The sequence below is a fragment of the Andrographis paniculata genome, unplaced genomic scaffold (assembly GCF_009805555.1).
Source record: "Andrographis paniculata isolate CXL003 unplaced genomic scaffold, ASM980555v1 Contig57END, whole genome shotgun sequence".
In the NCBI taxonomy this organism is placed as follows: Eukaryota; Viridiplantae; Streptophyta; class Magnoliopsida; order Lamiales; family Acanthaceae; genus Andrographis; species Andrographis paniculata.
In genome coordinates, this window is record NW_026137592.1 from 4,995,504 (window position 1) to 5,014,522 (window position 19,019).

General features: G+C 39.4%; 1 protein-coding gene across 5 annotated transcripts; it reads left to right on the forward strand.

Moving 5' to 3' along the window:
• The first annotated feature begins 11,099 nt into the window (after positions 1-11,099).
• On the forward strand, positions 11,100-14,523 carry LOC127256924 (uncharacterized). 5 transcript variants are annotated; one of them, XR_007839917.1, is made up of 4 exons: positions 11,100-11,150; positions 11,677-11,730; positions 13,605-13,682; positions 13,856-14,523. XR_007839917.1 is itself a non-coding variant. In XM_051283156.1 (3 exons), the coding sequence occupies exons 1-3, from the start codon at positions 11,335-11,337 to the stop codon at positions 14,173-14,175; spliced, it is 390 nt and encodes a 129-aa protein (XP_051139113.1). In that variant the 5' UTR covers positions 11,106-11,334; the 3' UTR covers positions 14,176-14,523. The 5 variants fall into 5 exon arrangements, 1 of the variants encoding a protein (XP_051139113.1); XR_007839916.1 differs by having other exon boundaries at positions 13,911-14,523; XR_007839918.1 differs by having other exon boundaries at positions 11,106-11,381; positions 13,911-14,523.
• Positions 14,524-19,019: the final 4,496 nt, after the last annotated feature.

Here is a 19,019-nt window from a genome sequence, read left to right on the forward strand (position 1 = left end):
AACAGACGACCAATGAGCAAGGAGCAGTCATGCAATCTCCAAAAAGTCGGTCCAATCGGGTCTGTTCAGGAAAGCAACTGAACGACCGATTAGGTGCTTCCGACTATACCAAAGGAGGTTCGTCGGGACAAGGGAAAGGTAAAGGAATGGCAGATGAAATAATTAAAGGTTTTAGATGCCAACATTGTGAACGGATCAACATCAATCCATCTCTTGAAGAATTCCGTATTGAATCTTTGACGGCTCAGTCTCGGGATATGACAAAGGAAGAAGTAGTAATTACAGAGGAAAGTTCAAGATCTGTTAAATCTCGTCTGGGACCACGAATCCCTTGTCGAATGACAGAGATTAATCAGATGAGTGATGAACCGATGTGGGCAAGTCTGGTAGATGATACTCTGGATGAACCTTTATGGGCATTCTTGGCAGATGACGAATTAGAGGAAACAGAGTGGGCAAAGACTACAGATTCCGAGCCTCAAACGGAGGCACCTTCGATCGTGTTTCCTCCTATTCCAGAGGGTGCGATTTCCCATTTGAAACCTCTGTATGTTAATGCTCACATTTGTGGGAAACCAATCACAAAGGTTTTCGTCGATAATGGAGCAGTCTTTAATGTTATGCCATTGAAGACCCTCAAGAAGTTAGGGAAAGGAATTCATGATCTGTCTCCTGTGGAATTCGAAATGACAAGTTTTACAGGGCAGCCGACTAAGCCTGAAGGCATGATGGTTGCCACGATCGAGGTCGGGCCAAAGAAGATCTCCACCGTTTTCTTTATTGTGGACGCAGATACTACATACTCTCTCTTGCTGGGAAGAGACTGGATTCATGCCTCTCAATGTGTGCCATCAACCTTGCACCAACAATTAATGTTCTGGGAAGGAAATCAGGTCTTCAAAATGGAAGCGAATGATAATCCATTCGATGTAACAGAACAAGTTGAAGAGTCAGTGTTTTATTCCAGTCAGGTGGCTCCGATGTCTCAGTTGTACATGGCCAGGGAATACCCAATCAAGGGTTATAAAGTCACTGGCCAGAACTCGATGTTCTATTAAAAGAACACCTTTATTGTATGGCTCATGATAAAGCCACACCCATTCCCGTATAATTTGTTTGTAATGGAAGATACAAGCTTAGAAGTATGTAGTTCTCTTATTAATAAGTTCTATTTAAAGCAATTATTACATAAAGCAGAAAATAGTAAAGAGATTCTGGATGTTCACCTCCAAGAAGATGAACAATTTCGTTGGCCCGACTTATTAGAAAAAACAGAACCAACAGCTTCATCACAAGACCCGTTATTGGAGTTTAATTTAGGAACCGAATTGGTTCCAAAAGTGATCAGGTTAAGTGGTTATTTGTCTAAAGAGCAACAAACAATGATGCTCGAAGTTATTAGAAACAACATTGATTGTTTAGCATGGGATTATTCAGAGATGCCTGGTTTGACAAGAAGTCTAATAGAGCATCGATTGCCTATCAAAGAAGGTTGTAAACCTTACAAACAACCTCCAAGGCGAATGAGCCCGGATCTGATGCCTCAAATCAAGGAAGAAATCCAAAAACTCCTCAAAATGGGTTTTATTCAACCTTTCCGTTATGCGGAGTGGCTAGCTAACATTGTGCCAGTGGTCAAGAAAAATGGTAAGATAAGGATATGCATCGACTTCAGGGATTTGAATCTAGCTACCCCTAAGGACGAATATGTGATGCCTATGGCCGACATGTTGATAGATGCAGCAGCAGGGCATAAAATCCTTAGTCTGATGGATGGTTATGCAGGTTATAACCAAATATTCTTGGCAGAAGAAGACATTCCTAAGACAGCATTCAGATGCCCAGGGGCTTTAGGTATTTATGAATGGACAGTCATGCCATTCGGGTTAAAGAATGCAGGGGCAACTTACCAAAGAGCCATGAATTCAATCTTTCATGATTTAATTGGCAAATCTATGGAAGTTTACATTGATGATGTTATTGTTAAGTCTGCCAGTTTTGTTGAACATTTGAGAGATCTTGAAGAGGCATTTGAAAGAATGAAGAAGTACAAGCTGAAGATGAATCCAACCAAATGTGCTTTTGGAATATCAGCCGGGAGCTTTTTAGGATTTTTAGTTCATGAGAGAGGAATTGAAATCGATGCCAATAAGGCTAAAGCCATTCTTGACAGTCGGCCACCCAAGACGGTTAAAGAAATCCAAAGTCTTTTGGGTAAGGTGAACTATTTGAGGCGTTTCATTTCTAATGCTGCTGGCAAGGTCAGACCCATTACTAAATTATTGCAAGCTGGAAAAAATGCCTTTGAATGGGGTCCCGACCAACAGACGGCTTTAGATGCTATCAAGCAGGCATTGGTTCACCCTCCAGTCTTGATGCCTCCTAAACAAGGTCGGCCACTCAAACTTTATTTGGCAAATACATATGAAGTGGTTAGCTGTTTATTGGCACAGGATGGTGATGACGGGAAGGAAAGGGCAATCTACTATCTCAGTAAAACCCTTACAGGACCAGAACTGAATTACACTATGCCAGAAAAAATGTGTTATTCATTGGTCTTTGCTTGTACTAAACTCGAGCATTATTTGCTGCCCAGAAGAATTGAGGTCATATCAAAGGTGGATCTCATCAAATTGATTTTACAGAGACCTACTATGAAGGGCAGACTCATGAAGTGGGCCATCAAATTGGCTCCTTTTGATCTTCAACATTCCCCTTTGAGGGCAATCAAGGGACAAGCAGTAGCCGACTTCTTAGCAGAATTCTCACAAGTCGGGTATTCTCTTTGTGATGGTGTCCGACCTTTTGGTTGTTCATTAAATCTGGATAATCTACAGGTCGGATGTGTGCCTTATGTAAGTACCAGAACATGGTTGATGTTCTTTGATGGTTCTACCTCTGGAAACAAGTCAGGAGCAGGGGTCTTTTTGCAAGGACCTGATGGTCAAAAGATCAATTTGCAACTACGATTGGAAGCCATGACCCATAATTCGGCAGAATATGAAGCTTTAATTTTGGGTTTGGAGGCTTTAATAGCCAGGAAGGTCCAGTCTGTAATCATAAGGGGGGATTCTCAATTAGTAGTCAACCAAGTAAACAATCAATATGTTTGCAATTACCCTCATCTTCGCAGATACAGGGACATTGTGGGTCGGTTACTGACAAACATTTCAGAAGTAATAATTGAGTTCATTCCGAGGAAAGAAAACCAACGTGCTGATGAATTGGCTCAAAGGGCATGTAAAGGAATTCTGGAGGATATGTGGTCGGAGGTCAAGTCGGGCATAGAAGGAAAGACAGACCCAATATGTGACCGAATGGTCGGGCAAGAGACTGTCGGACAGAACCCCGACTACGAAGTTGTTGGTCAGGAGCCTGACTTCGAAGTTACGGTCGGGCAGGAAATTGTTGGACAGGAGCCCTACTACGAAATTATGGTTGGGCAGGAGACTGTCGGACAGGAGCCCGACTGCGTAGTTACTGTCGGACAGGAGCCCGACGGATTAGTTACAGTCGGACATAAAGATACTAGTGAAACAGTGCCCGATTGGAGAACAGAGCTTATCACATATTTACAGAATCCAGGTGCAAGTGTTTCGATTGCGACACGATTGAAAGCTTTGCGTTTTCAATTGATAAATGGAATTTTGTATAAGAGATCATTTGAAGGTTTACTTTTGAAGTGTTTGGGGTCTAAAAAAGCTCTAGAGGTAATGACAGAAGTACATGGTGGGATATGTGGAGCTCATCGGGCAGGTCTGAATATGAGATGGGCCATTCATCGTTTGGGTTTTTTCTGGCCAAAGATTTTTGAAGATTGCATACAATTTGCCAAGGGCTGCCAGGAATGTCAAAGACATGGAAACTTAAACCATTTGCCAGTAACCGAATTGCAATTCTTGGCAAAACCATGGCCTTTTAAATCATGGGCTATGGATATTATTGGTAAAATACATCCTGCTTCATCGAAACATCATTGTTTCATTTTGGTCGCAACTGACTACTTTACCAAATGGGTAGAAGCAGTTGCTTTGAAAAATGTGGATCAGAAAGAAGTGATAGACTTCGTTTTGAACCAAATTATTTACAGATATGGTATTCCTCAGTCTATAACAACCGACCAAGGCTTGGTCTTCACAGGGGAAAAGTTCTCTAGTTTCTTGGCAGAATTCGGTGTTCGTTTACATCATTCGTCACCTTATTATCCCCAAGCCAATGGACAGGCGGAAGCAGCAAATAAGATTATTATTGGGATCATAAAGAAGATGGTGGAAGGGAACCCAAGAAAGTGGCATTTGTTATTGTCTCAGGCTTTATGGGCACATAGGAATACCAGAAATACGGCCACAGGGTTCTCACCTTATCAACTCACGTTTGGCCAAGATGCTGTTTTACCAGCCGAAATCCGAGTATCATCTGGCCGAACAGAATTTACTGATGGTGGTCTTACAGAAGAATACCAACAACTTATGATGCAACAGTTAGAAGATTTGGATGTTAACCGACTCCGTGCAATAGGGCGAAGTGTGAAACAGAGTGAAATCAGAGCAAGGAGTTATGGAAAGAAAGTTCTTCACAGGACATTCCAAAAAGGAGACCTAGTCTGGAAGACCATTCTTCCTACATATAAGAAAACTGATCAATTGGGAAAATGGTCACCGAATTGGGAAGGACCTTACATTGTTCAAAAAGATATTGGGAATGGTGCTTTCATTATTGTAAATCATGAAGGTAGAAGAGTACATGATTGTATTAATGCTAAATATCTGAAGAGGTATTATCCTGCATTTTTAGATAACAAAACTGCCTGAAACAAAATATTATTTTCAGAACCCATTTATGGGGTTCGGGTTCGAACCTATTTAAAGGTTCATTTATGTTAGTCATCATGTATTTGTGAGAAATTTTCTGCCTCTGAATCAGACTTTTCATCCCAGTGAGTGGATATTAGTTCTGGTTCTTCTTCAATAAGGTCTTCCAAATCTGGTCGGTACCTTTCCCATTGGCTTTGCATTTCATCTAAATCTTGATGGGTACGCGCTTGCATGTCTGTTATGGCTTGATGTTCACGATCAACAATGGTCCGTAATCTTGAGAAGACTTTTCGTTGATTGGAAAAGATGTTATCCCAACCAAGATCTGGAAGTATAGTTGCTGCGTGATTTTCTATCATTTCCATGTGGTGATGGAGATCAGGAATGCGGCTAAGGATGTCATGAAGAGGTTCATACCCCTCAATGACTTTTTCCATCAGGCGGATGACGCGATGAATGGTTCTTCTTCCTCGTTGGGAGAATCGGAATTTGAAGTCTAGTTGCTTGAGTACATGTAACAAGTCTTCTGCATGGCCTCCAATAGGGTGATTACCCACAAAGAAGGGTTGAAGAACACCCTGCCAGTTGCTTGATGGAACATGAGGTCGGTCATTCGCCATGTTTGTTAACACTTCAAGTGTTTTGATTTTCAAAATATGCCTTGGGATGTGTTTTTTAAAATGTGGGAAACAATGTTCTTTTAACGAAAGAGTTTGTTGTGATTCCTACAAAATTGGAAATTGAAAGGTGATCCTTGTTTTGAGAGAAGAAAGAAAAAATGGATTACTAAGTCTTATATTGTTACAAAGGGGGAAGTATTACAACAATGCCCCTAGGGCAGTTTTTATATGGGTCCATTTGATTTCGTCCCTGGATAGCCTTCTGGTATTGGCGGCCGTCTGATATCTTATGATGAATTGGGATCGGGCTTGGGTTTTCAGCTCTTGATCCAGTTCAGCCTCATTCTTTGTATATTTCTCAAGCAGACGCTGTTCATTGGTAATTTGCTTATCCAGGGTAGACTGTTCTTTCTTTAGTTCCCTCAATTCTGCCTCCTTTCTCTGGATAGCTTCATCAACTTGAGCTTTCGTGCTAAGGAGACCACCCAGCCTTCCAGTAGTCTGCTGAAGGGATTCTCGGGTCTTAGCCAAAGAATTCTCCAGCGTTGTTTGATCGAAGTCGGGCTGGGGGGTTTCGGCTGACAGGAGTCCAATGACTAGCACTTCAGTCTTGAGCTCTGTAAGTCTTTCCATCAGCCGATGCAGAATGGGGACGGCTGGCGATTCCGTTGGAGTGTAAAAAAGAAGGCCACCAACCGTCTGAATGAGTTTGTCCAATAAGTCGGACCTTAATTCTGACAGGGGTTGGTTGATGGCCTCAGTGATTATAGTCTGGGCCTCCGCTGGAACTGGAACAGTCGATAGGACAGCTAAGTCCGAAGGCCCCTGTAAGTCCTACAATGTCAATAAGTATTCCAAGGGAGGTGCAACTTGGTTCAGATAAGATATGTGTTACCTCTGGGCGGACTGCTGTCAGTGAGGGGGGCAGCAATGAGGTCGGTCGAGTAGGGCAGACAGCTGGTATGATAGCAGCCGACTCGTCGGCTGCTGCGAATGGTCGCTGAGGTGCCGACCTGGGTCCCTATGAAAAGTAGTATATGAAACAGTTAGTGTTTCTGAAAGAAACATTGTAGCATGGATTGGTTTAATCTTACCAAATTTACAGAAGTCTCTGAAAAGGATGAAGAAACTTCTTCCATTTCTGGATGTTGGGCTGCCACAGGTGGTTCTTCTGCCTGCCATTCGATTGCTGGAGGTAGCGCCGCTGCTGGTTGGGCGGCTGCGTCTAGTGCCGCTGCAGCCGGGATCTCTGGGGCACCTTCAATTTCGAGATCAGCAGCATCAGGGATGTCGTTTTGAGGGTCAGCTTCGGCGAGGGCGGCTGGTTCTTCCTTTGACATGGATGAGTCTGATGCTATGTATGGCGGTCGACCCATCTGGGAAGTAGTTCCTTCGCTGTCAGAAGAGACCCCTGCTGCTGATCCGATGGGTGAAGGTGTCTGTGAAAAATCATGGAAATGTTGTTGATTGAATATATCAAAGTTGGTCATTAGAATTCTAAGTATTGCTGACGAGAGAACTTACAGGTTCTATAGGCGCTGCTGGTAAAGATTGCCTCCTGGTCGGGTGCCTGGCCCGACCGCTCCTCGGTGCGGGAGGAAGAGTTTGCCTCCTCGTCGGGTCCTCCGCCCGACTGCTCATTGGCAAAGTGAGAAGTGGAGTAGGGGTTTGGAGAGGAACTGCCTCAGTCGGGACCAAAGGTTGGTCGGCTGGGGCTGGCGTCGGTTGTGTGGTCGGTGCTGCCAAGGTCGGTTCTGGTGAATGATAAGTGAAATCAAAGTTAAGATATAGTGAATTGGTTCACGATTTTAAGAAAAATTACCTAGTCGGGGTCGGGTCCTTGCTGACGTCCTAGCAGTTCCAAGGTCCGCTTGAGCTTGCTGGTCGGCCCCAGAGGTCGGGGGTGTTGGCAGCTGGGAAGCTTTCCTTTTTCGTTTTGGAACACTAGATCCGGTCCCCGGGGCGGCTGTTTGTGGCTGGGTGCTAGTGTGTCTAGCCGCCCCTAGAACCAATCCTTGGGGTGGAAGGAGTATGTTCAGCAACCGACCCTCATCAGGGGAAATCAGGGGCCATACAACCGACCACCATTCATTGAAAGTATCTACAGTCTCAGGGTTGGAGCGGAAAGGAATATAAGAATTGGAAATTATATACGTGGTGAGTTGGGAGATATAAGAAGGGATTGAATTCGGTAGGACTCGTCGGTCAGGGCTTTGAAAAATTATATGCGGACACACGACGGGTCCAGGGATACCTTGGCAACAGCCGAACTGGCGCGCCATGAATTGAGGTTCATAATTAAAAGTGTAAAAGGTTTTCTGCCCCTTTTTATCAAGTTTTTTGCTACTAAAAAGAGACCTGGGTTTGAGGGCAACGTCCCAGGCAAAAGGATAAGTGGAATGAGGACAAGGCTCAGGAGTCGGAAGCGGATTTGGTACTGGAAAAGGCCAAAAATGGTCGGGAGCATAGCCCGCATATTTTTTATACATAGAAAATCGAGAATTACTGCGGGTATCTGTTAAAACTGCAATTATTATTGGATCGGAAGATTGGAGGTTATTGCGTCCTGAGCAGAGTCGGTTAAGGGCTAGTCCCAAATGTTTTTCAGCTGTTGGCATAGTGGGCGGAGATCCTAAGTTAAACGCGTTGGGGAAGTAGAGCCGGAACCAAAGTTCTAAAAACCAAAAAGGACCCGACGCGGCAGTGTCTAATTTCCTATTATCATTATCTGTTAAGCGAAGGCTAACTCTAGTGAGTCCTTCAAACAGATTGGCTAAAAACAGGGTGCCAAGAGAGAAAAAACGACCTGACGCGATATGAATGGCTAGGTCGAGATGAGAAGGAAGAACACATTTGGAAGGGGAAACAATGACGTACCTACAAAGCCAAAAAAGGATAAAGGCAGTATGCTCCCGGTCGGTTACAGGGGTCCCTGGAGCCCCTTGCTGGTCGGTTGCGAACTTTGTCCAACCCCATTCCTTCACACCTTGTAAAGACCACCCTGGATGGTCTTCTGATGGCTCCTGCCCATCTAGGGCTCCCATTACAGGGTCTTCACCCACGACTGGGAGATGCGCGATCATTGCAACGTCCATAAGAGTTGGGCCAAAGGGGCCTGATGGGAAGAGGAAAGTCCCATTTTCCACATTCCAGAAGGCAGACATGGCCAACAACACCTTCTCATGCAGGTTGATAGGCATGGTGGACAGTAGTATTGCTTGGTCGATCTTTTGGGAACGCCATTGGGTCTGGAAGTGTTCTGCTACCCGTCGATACCAAGCGCGGTAAGGATCTTTTGGGTCTGTGAGATGGGTTTTGATGCTGTCTCGAATGCGAACTGCTTGGTAGTTAGGGCTGTTGATAGCCAAGGAATTTCGGGATTCCAAGACTTCCCTCATCCGATTTGAATCTTCAGGAGTAGTGCAATATGGACGGATCGTCGGAGTCAGTACTTTCGAGGCTGAAAATGGGCCCTCCGGGAGGGTTCCGTCGAAGGGAAGGGAAGGAATGTATTGATCTGCCATGGTTAGAGTGTTTTGGGATTGTGATTCACAAAAGCTTGTATTGCGGAGAAGGAAGTTAATCAGGAGTGTTGCAGTAACTGGTGCAGTTGCTAAGGGAGTTTTTCAAGAGGGTGGTGATTTATGAACTTCCAAACATTGATTGTTAAATGGCGTTTGAAAGTCCCTTGGCGGCGGGCAAGTTGTTACGTACGAAATTTAGAATTAGGTTAAAAGCCCAAGGTAAAAAGAAGAATGGGCCTGGCAATAGAGTTGATTGAACTGACTGAAGGGTACCATGAGGAAATCAAGGAAAATAGGTTTATTACTAAGGAAAGTCCTCAGGTCGGAAGGTCTTCAGGTCGGTAGGTCCTCAAGACGGAAAGTCATTAGGACGGAAGGACCTCAGGTCGGTAGGTCCTCAAGACGGAAGGACCTCAGGACGGAAGATCTTCAGGTCGGTAGGTCCTCAAGACGGAAAGTCATTAGGACGGAAGGACCTCAGGTCGGTAGGTCCTCAAGACGGAAGGACCTCAGGTCGGAAGGTCTTCAGGTCGGTAGGTCCTCAAGACGGAAAGTCATTAGGACGGAAGGACCTCAGGTCGGTAGGTCCTCAAGACGGAAGGACCTCAAGTCGGAAGGTTTTCAGGTCGGGAGGTCCTCAAGACGGAAAGACCTCAAGTCGGAAGGTTTTCAGGTCGGGAAGACCTCAAGGCGGAAGGACCTCAAGTCGGAAGGTTTTCAGGTCGGGAAGTCCTCAAGACGGAAAGACCTCAAGTCGGAAGGTTTTCAGGTCGGGAAGTCCTCAAGGCGGAAAGACCTCAAGTCGGAAGGTTTTCAGGTCGGGAGGTCCTCAAGACGGAAAGACCTCAAGTCGGAAGGTTTTCAGGTCGGGAAGTCCTCAAGGCGGAAACCTCAAGTCGGAAGGTTTTCAGGTCGGGAAGTCCTCAAGGTGGAAAGACCTCAGGCCAGATGGTTCGCAAGTCGGGAGGATTGGCGGTCGGACCCATACTATTGTAGATTGGCAGTCGGGCCAAAAGAGCGGAAGGTCTGTGGTCGGCTCAAAGAGTGAAATATAGGGATAATTTTGGTCTGCTGGGGACGCGTGTCAGCATGAGAAGGGTTGGAAGACGGTTGGGAAGGAGTCGTTGTAACCGTTCGGGTGACGGTTTTCGGTACGGTTTCCAGAGAATATTTAAAGGCTTGGATAATCATTTGGCAAGGCATCTTCAATCAACTTCAACAAAGCAAAGTCAGATTTGGGGATCACCACTTTAAATTTCAGTCTTTTATTTTCCAGTTTATTTTCTGTACCATACAGTGTTTAGAGATTCCTAATCTCAGGCACTAATTAATCAAGTTTAAGGATATTTTCTATATCTTTGAATTTTACTTTATTTTTGTTGAAAAAATACATCAACAATAGTACTAACTATTTTGTACAAATGGTGTTTTGGTCAATTGATATACAATGATATAAATATATACTAACGTCCCCCTAAAGTGGTGTAGTAGACATCAACTTGAATTTGCGGAAGAGAATATAGAAATGATCCGGGAAAAGAGATTTGGTTAAGAGATCCGCTGGTTGATTTTCAGTGGAGATTGAATGCAACACAACAGTCTTGGCAACCACTTGTTGCCGCACACAATGAAAATCGATCTCAATATGTTTTGTGCGCTCATGAAAGATATTATTATGCGCAATCTGTATGGTACTCTAATTGTCGCAATGAAGAGTAGTAGACGAGGACTGAGAGGCGCCAAGATCATATAGTAACCAACGAAGCCACAAAGGTTCAAATGTAGAATCAGTAAGAGCACAATACTCGGACTCAGCGCTAGACTTGAAGACAACAGGTTTTAAAGCGTGGAATTTGATTGATACTTCTTGTTACTTTTTGTCTTTTATAGTAAGAAAAATATAAAAATTGATATAATTTATTACTAAATAAAAAAAATAAGAACATTTTTAAAAGACGGAAAAAAAATAAAAAGTGAGCACATTTTTAGAAGACGGGGAGAGTATAATTGATTGTGTTGGATATATGTTACAGTCCGACCCAAATCAAAACCCAAATCGACCCGAACCCGAATTTAAGTGACCCGATCCAGTTCTAGATTTAAATTGGATCCAACCCCAAATCCTATCTTGACTGAATCTATTCTCATCAAGTTCAAACATATCCATCATCTTCCTCCGCAATTCAAATCAGGTTCATTCTTTTCTTTTCGGTTTTAATTTGTTCCATCGTAGCCGATTCAGTTAGTTAGTTTTCTTAATTTTTGGCTTCAGTCTATTTTTCTACAACTATATATGTGTTATGTGTGTGCCGTGTGGAGATAAGGGAGAGGAAGAAGATTTGAGAAAGTGGGTTTTGGGTTTCTTTGTTGAAAACTATGTTTGTTTGTGAGGCTCAGCTTCTGCTCTTCCCGAGTTACTTCATGTATGTCAATTTATTTCTTTTTCATGCTTTGTGTTTAATCATGTTCCTTGTGGATTAGTATTTGGGGTTTTCGGGTTGCTTCATGATGAAACCCAACCAAGTTCCCATTTTGTGAGGTGTTTGCATCATTTGGATGACTTGGAGTTGACACGGAATGGGTTGTGATATAAGCCTATGAAAATATTCAGATTCCGTTTATATTTTATAGCATTGTTTTTCTTCTTTTCATTTGTTATTATTATGATTATATTAAGTTTTATTTATTCACTAACTTGTTAATAATTTTTTGTTGTAGGAAAAGCCAGTGATTTTATTGGATTATAATTCCTAATAGTGGTACAAGAACTAGGTGCGTTATGCACAGTTGGAATCAAAATATTTATTATTGTCCGGAATTTGATAGCGAGTGGCTAATCTTTAATTTTTATATGTTAAATAGTTAATATGGTATTCTTGATTGAATTTGTGTGCTTAATTATGATATTTAACACTCTGATCTAAATCTTGATATTCGATTATTTGAAACTGTGTGACACTACTATCACATAACTAACTGTTCCGAGAACGAGTAAGTAGTTGACCATTGATTCTTAGTGATTTTGTATAACATACTTGGGTGGTGTGAGTTTGTGAGTTGGCTACTACCTACGTACTTAGTTGCTCCAAAAGAATAAATAGCTGACCATTGATAATTTATTTGACCATTGATAGTACTTAGTTGCTTGTACTTGACTGTATTGCTTGCTCCGGGAGAACTATGTAAGAATTCATTCCCGTCTGGGGTACGTAGGTAGCTCACTTGGGCTCACCCAGGAAAAAAAAAAAAAAAAGGTTTGGCTTCTATTGCATCTTTTGATGGAAAAAATAATCTTTCTTTTTTTAATTTGAAAAGAAAAAATGAAAGATATTTAGTAACTCCGAAGGTTTCAAAAGCTATTCATAGTGCTTACAATCCTTTAATGAATGATTAAAGAGAAGTTTCAATATATAAGTCTACTTATATTTTAATTATCTTGACGGTAATTAGAAAAAGTAGAAAAATATGATTCTGCAAAAGAATTTTGGGAAATATCATAACTTTATATGAAAAGATCTTTTCCAAATAAATTATTCTTATTCGAAATATTTTTCATATTTAAACATGATTTAGTCGAAATATTGGTGAGAATCTTAATATACTTTTGCCAAAAGTTTGGGTGGCAATATCAGGTCGGCCCGGATTTTTCCTGACGGGACAGACCCGAGCACAGCCCACTCCAAACTATATTGGATCAAGCCAATCGGGTTCTAATTGTTTTATTTTTTTTTAAGTTATTTTTGAAAATATTCTAAAATAATTTAATAAAATTATTTATGATAATTTTGATAATTGACATTCAACTATTAGACCACTTTTCAATATTTTATGTACATTTACTTGTTAATATATTTATAAAAGTATTTATTCAAAAATTTATTTAATCTAAAGGCCTGGTAAATGGCCCGGTTTCTCACTGTGCCGGACTAGGCACGATCCGAAAACTTTTTGAGCCTATTTTTAGATCCAAGCACAATGTTTTCGTGCGGGGTTAGAATCGGATTTTCGAATCGTGCCTATTTTTGCCACCTCTAACCAAAAGAGAAATAAAAAATATATATATTTTTGATAGCCTAAAAAAAACATATAATAAATTTAAATGAGAAAGAAATAGTATATTGTCTAATAATTGTGTATTGCACGGGGTTGGTTCGACTAGTTAAAGTATATACAAAACAAAACAAAACAGAAAAATTTTAAAAATTAAATTAAGATTATTTATCATTTATCTCAAACACCTTGTAATATTTTTTTTAGTCTTTCTCAAACATCCTTCAATATTTCTGAAATATGAAATAATTAGTTATACTTAATTGTCACACCATACTTTATCATATCACATTATTCAAATAAAAAAGATAAAATAGCAAAAAAAACTATGTGGTTTACCAAATTTGTTGAAAACTCTCCTTTAACTCCTAAAACTCCAAAAAAACCTACTCGTGATTTGTAAAATGTTGCAGAAAACACCCTGTCCGTTAAGACTTAACGGCAAGTGTCTGTCACTCGTCCAAAATACGATTTTTTCTTCAGAAAGTCATGTATATGAGAGTAAAGTTACAAAATTACCCCTTGGGTTTATTAACTTAAATACGCCATTTTATTATTCATCATTCTCTCATTCGCACTGCTTCTTCTTTCTCTAGAGATCATCCGTCGCCTTTCATCACCTACCGCAACGGCCTCCACCCTGCCGGCGCACAGTTCGTTTCCAAAGACTTCAGGTGCGTCCGTATGTAATGGTAATTGAACTTTACTTGTAGGAGTTTTGTTTCATTATGCCATTTTTGTTTTTTCTAAAACTTGAATCTGGAATATGTTTTTAGATGTTTTTTGGTCTCAGTACAATTTTGTCCATCACTTTTAGATTGTACTATAGCAATGCGTTTTCTATCAGGAGACTGCAATTTTAGTTAAAATGTTTCATTTTGCCGGGGAAATCTTGACCTAAGGTATCGATGCCCACGATGCAAGTGTGGGACTGTTGCGGAAATCCGTGTTTTCGGTCCAACGAAGAAAACCCAAGGAAAATTATTTTGCAATTGCCGAGTTGGAGCCTGTGATTTGTTCCCTTGGCTTGATCCTGTGAGCACTCGTTTCGGCGAGTGGAGCAATGATGGGGATGATGTGAACGATTCGGAGGTTCAATCTGCTGCATTTGACGGAGAGCTACTCAAAGAAACAAAGGGGGTTGCGGATGAAATGTCTCAATTGTGAAGGTGGTTGTGGAATAACTACGTTATGAAATAAAAGCCTTCCGAACAACATTGACGTATGTCAAGCTTCTCATGGTTGTTGTTATGGTGATTACCATACCGAAGGTCTTGTTTTAAGAAATTGGTATATCTTCGACTCATTTGGTAATGGTTCGTCTGCTCTCGTAGTAGCATGGTAGATTTCATTGTAGTTGTAGGTGGGTGTAAAGTACCGGTGTTGTAGTAACAGCAGGGGTAGTAAAGTTGTGGCAGTAGCTGTAATGTGTTTTTTTGATTTGTAATACAATTCACCGTAATAGTCTGTGTAGACAGCATATCATCTCGTTCTTTATTTTTATATATTACAATGTGTGTGCCAATCACTTAGCCATAATAAAATGCTATAATATTAAACCTTCATTAACAAGCCATAATATTAAGCTTTCAACCGCACAAGCCACAACAATACGACCCAAACAAACACTTCAACATACATGGCAAAATATTAATTCCCTAACAAACAGTGCAATTTTACAAAACTTCCAACAACTTAGGCACGAAACAAAATATCTAAACCGTAATCTACATATAATATAGCAACCCACATAATATCCCTGATCCGATTCACAAAATTCCAGGGCTAATCTGCACAATTGCATCCTATTCTAATTGGTTCCATGCTAACAAACACATATGATAACAAACTACTCCGGGTACCCGTGCACGTATCCGAAGTAGACATCGATAGAATCTCACTAACGACCCCGGGAAGATGCACCACCTAAAGGCCACCGACGCCCTGGCCTGAGTGAAAACCGAACTCTTCGGAGCAATGACGCCAACGATGCACGTCGACTCCCCCACTTCTGTTTGTCGTCCCAGATGGACCCTGCGGTTGCACCTGAGACAACTGCGTTGTTGGTGCACAATCCGGTGACGGATGTACGTTAGAGGCAACCTACCATGTCATCCAAGTAGCAACGAAATCAAAAAAATTTTCCAGATAAGAACAACTGAGTAGCCTAAGAACTGAGATGACTACGTGTTCGGACTGGGAGCAGTGTTTGTCCGGCCAATTGGTGGGATCTTTCATTGACGTGTTCTATCCATTTAAAGAGCAGCATTAGTTAAAAATAAGTGTTAAACACATTTCAGAAGTGACAACAAACAGAGGTGGCTGCTTACCTATGGTTTGGGTTGGGAACAATGATCTCTCGCCAGATTCGTGGGAGCTGTCGTTGTGTTCCACAAGAACACACTTTAGGGTAAGAAATTATACATGATAAACAGAGAATTAAAGAGCACTTTAGAAGTTCGAGAGCCACCTTACAGAGCGGAAGATCATTTTTGCAAATCCATCTATTGTGTCCTTGTCAGTAGCATTTGGAACAAGTAGTGGTCAATCCATGTCGAGATGTTTTATCGTCCTGCCGCTCATCATTATCGTCACGCCGACGAGCTTTTTTCGGATGCCCAGTGCCAACCTTCACGACCGGAGGCGCCACCTCCCCAAGCATAGATTCTTCGTACTCATGCATTCCAAGGACGGGGTTTATCGCATTGGTGTATACTGCCAGAGGCGGATGTAAGTGGGGGCAAAGGGGGCCCTTCCCCACCCGCACCCATTGTTTTTATTTTATTTTTTATTTTTATTATATATATAATATAAATAATGATAAAAATACAGTAAAGAATGGCTAAACATTTATTAGTGTTTATTTGAAATCTTGAAATTTAATTTTAAATTTTAAATAATAAAAATTTAAGTTATAATAATGGTTTGATGTAATAGAAATAAATATGAAAAAAAGGTAAGAAATAATAATAATAATAATAATAATAATAATAATAATAATAATAAGAACCTTAAAAAAACTCTCAATCAAATGAATATGAGATGATTTTTTAAGAGCGATTTTTTTAATAATTTTTCTTTTATTTATCAATTTGATATAATACAAAAATTAATATTGTAATACGTAGTTGTTGCCATAAATTGATATTTTGCAAGATTTTTCAAATATGACAATTCTATTTATAAAATTATTGGATTACAAGTAAGTTATGTTCTTTTCGAAGTTTGAAGAATTAGACCCCCCTCTCATGGCCGTGTGGTTCCGCCCCTGTATACTGCCACGTAAGTTTCTTTTATGAAGCAGGCATCAACGAAATTTTCCACCACAAGTTTCTAGTACTCGATCGCAGCCTTTCCATGGCAGCAAGGATATCCACTAATTTGGAACATACCACAGGTACACATATGCTGGTTCAGCTTTTAGTTCTTTTATTGAGTATTTTTTATATCATAATTTTTATTATATTATATTATCATAAAAAAATATATTATTGCTATTTTTCTTAAGATATAATGTTCAAATATTGTTTAAATACAATTTTATAATGAAATATTATACAAACAATTTAATTTTTTTTTATATATAACATTTAAATTCAAATTTTATAATACACTAATGTAATATAATGCTTTATGAAAAAATAATTAAATTTTATGATTACATATTTCTATTTTATTATTTATTTAATTTTTTCTTCTAAAATGTAAATGAAAATCATATTAAAATTTAAATTAAAATTTCGGATGCGTATACGATAATTAGCTGATAGATTTAGCTGTCATGATTCAATTAGTTGGTTTGACCAGCTAATTCAATTAATTGTTTGTATTAAATTATTTGGTAAAACAACTGTTTGACATTAACGGTTTATATGTAAAATGACAATTAAGGACATTGACTGATCAAAGAGCTAAAAGCTATTTAATAACCTAAAAGATCTTCAAAAAAGTTTTTCCCAAACACCCCCTTATTCTCGTTTCTTTTTTTAGTAAAACAAAAACCACATTTTCTACATTTTATTTACTGAAAAAAATAAAAAACTTTATTTTTATCTATTTTTTAAAAAGTCGTGCCCGGCCAAATGAAAACACAATCGAGTGACGAATGAAATATTATTTTAAGTATGATATTTTGAAAAAATAATATATTTTTAAATAAAATAATATAATAAAACTTGAGATACAAAAATAGTAAATAAAAATTAAGTTAGAATATAAATTTTAATTTGTTTTTAAGAACTAGCAAGTAAATAAAATATAAATATAAATATAAATAAATTATATTAATATTCTCTCGTCCATGTGGCATATTTGATTTGGGCAACAAAGGGAACAAGGGAAAATGGAACAGAGAATTTGATGCCATGGTTAAGGTGGGAAGCTCAAGATCTTGGTGATTTATTCGAAGAGACGACCCAATCAAGTTAATTTCTTTTTAATTAATATGTATTCGTTTACAAAAAAAAAAAAAAAAAAATACATTATATCTTTTTAAAATTTTAATATATCACACACATTTATTATTTTTATATTCTCTCAACAATTTTTATACCTTACATCAAAAAATTCTTGTTTAAATGATCTCACAAAACAAACACAATATATATTTGCGTATTTGTGTTATTTATTTATTTATATGTAATATTGTGATCAAATTTCAATAGAAGTTGTGGATAAAAAATTGTGTTATTTTTAATAAATACAAAATTTGTACAAATTATATTTACTTTGGATTTAAAGCGGGTCATATTCTCTAAATAGGTCATTTGATTCTCTTTCGAGGTCGATTTGTTTTCCAACTTGGTTTTCGATAGCTTCTTTGATCCGAAGAGATTTGGTCTTCGGTTTGATTTTTCCCGGACTTTGGAGGGCTTTGGTCTCCATGCGGGCGATTTGATTGTCGGCTTTAGATTTGATGTCCTCTTTGGACGAACCGAGGCTTTCATCTTTGATTTGGCTTTTCCGCCTTTTCGAGAGATTTGGTCTCTGTGTTGGCGATTTGATCGTCGGCTTTGGATTTGATATCTTTTTTAGACGATCCGAGGTTTTGATCTTCGCTTTTGCTTTGCTGTTTTTGGAGGACTTTGGTCTCCGTGTGAGCGATTTGATCATCGGTTTTAGATTTGATGTCTTCTTTAGACGATCCGAATCTTTGATCTTTGGTTTGGCTTTGCTGCCATTTGGAGAGCTTCGGTCTCCGTGTGAGCGATTTGATTATCGGCTTTGGATATGATGTCTTCTTTGGACGATCCGCGACATTGATGTTTGCTTTGGCTTCTGTCGCCTTTCGGAGGGCTTTAGTCTCCGTGGGGGGCGATTTGATCATCGGCTTGGATTTGATGTCTTCTTTGGACAATCCGCAGCCTTGATATTTGGTTTGCCTTTTCCGCCTTTTGGAGAGCTTCGGTGTCCGTGTGGGCGATTTGATCATCAACTTTGGATTTGATAACTTCTTTGGACGATCCGCAGCTTTGATCTTTGAGGAGGTGGAATTGATACTTGATAACACTTTTGGCGGCGTGTCCCTTTGACTTTCGGATCGAAGAGGGCCGAGTTGACGCTTCAGTGAAGAACGCAATGAAAACCTTGAAACTTTGGGATGAACTTTGGATGTTCTTCCTTGACTTTGATAAAAAAAATTAACGAATTTTGGAGCTTTGATCCTTGAAGAGGTGCACTACTAGAAAACATTCATATAGCCATGAAAAATTGCTATAAAATAGTTATATAACAAAATTGCTTCATAAGTTGTTACATAATATAATAAAAAAATAAAAAATATTATTTATTCATATCTATTTTCATAGAAAAATAGCAATAAATTTTTTCCATGGAAAATATTGAAGCAATTTAGCTTCAAAATACTTCCATGGCAAATTTGCCTTACTTTTTGTCACATATATCTAAATAGTCAAAAAAAATATATATTCATATCAAATATTGTGACAAAAAATTTCATTTGATAGAATTATTTTTAATGACCCATAAAAAATAATATTATTAATTTTTTA

Bases quoted from the DNA above. Each gene is read 5' to 3' on its own strand.
- LOC127256924 (XM_051283156.1), top strand. From the start codon at position 11,335: ATGTTTGTTTGTGAGGCTCAGCTTCTGCTCTTCCCGAGTTACTTCAT. The intron at 11,382-13,604 runs GTATGTCAATTT...TTCTTTCTCTAG, and splicing joins CTCTTCCCGAGTTACTTCAT to AGATCATCCGTCGCCTTTCA. The intron at 13,683-13,910 runs GTGCGTCCGTAT...TCTTGACCTAAG, and splicing joins TTCGTTTCCAAAGACTTCAG to GTATCGATGCCCACGATGCA.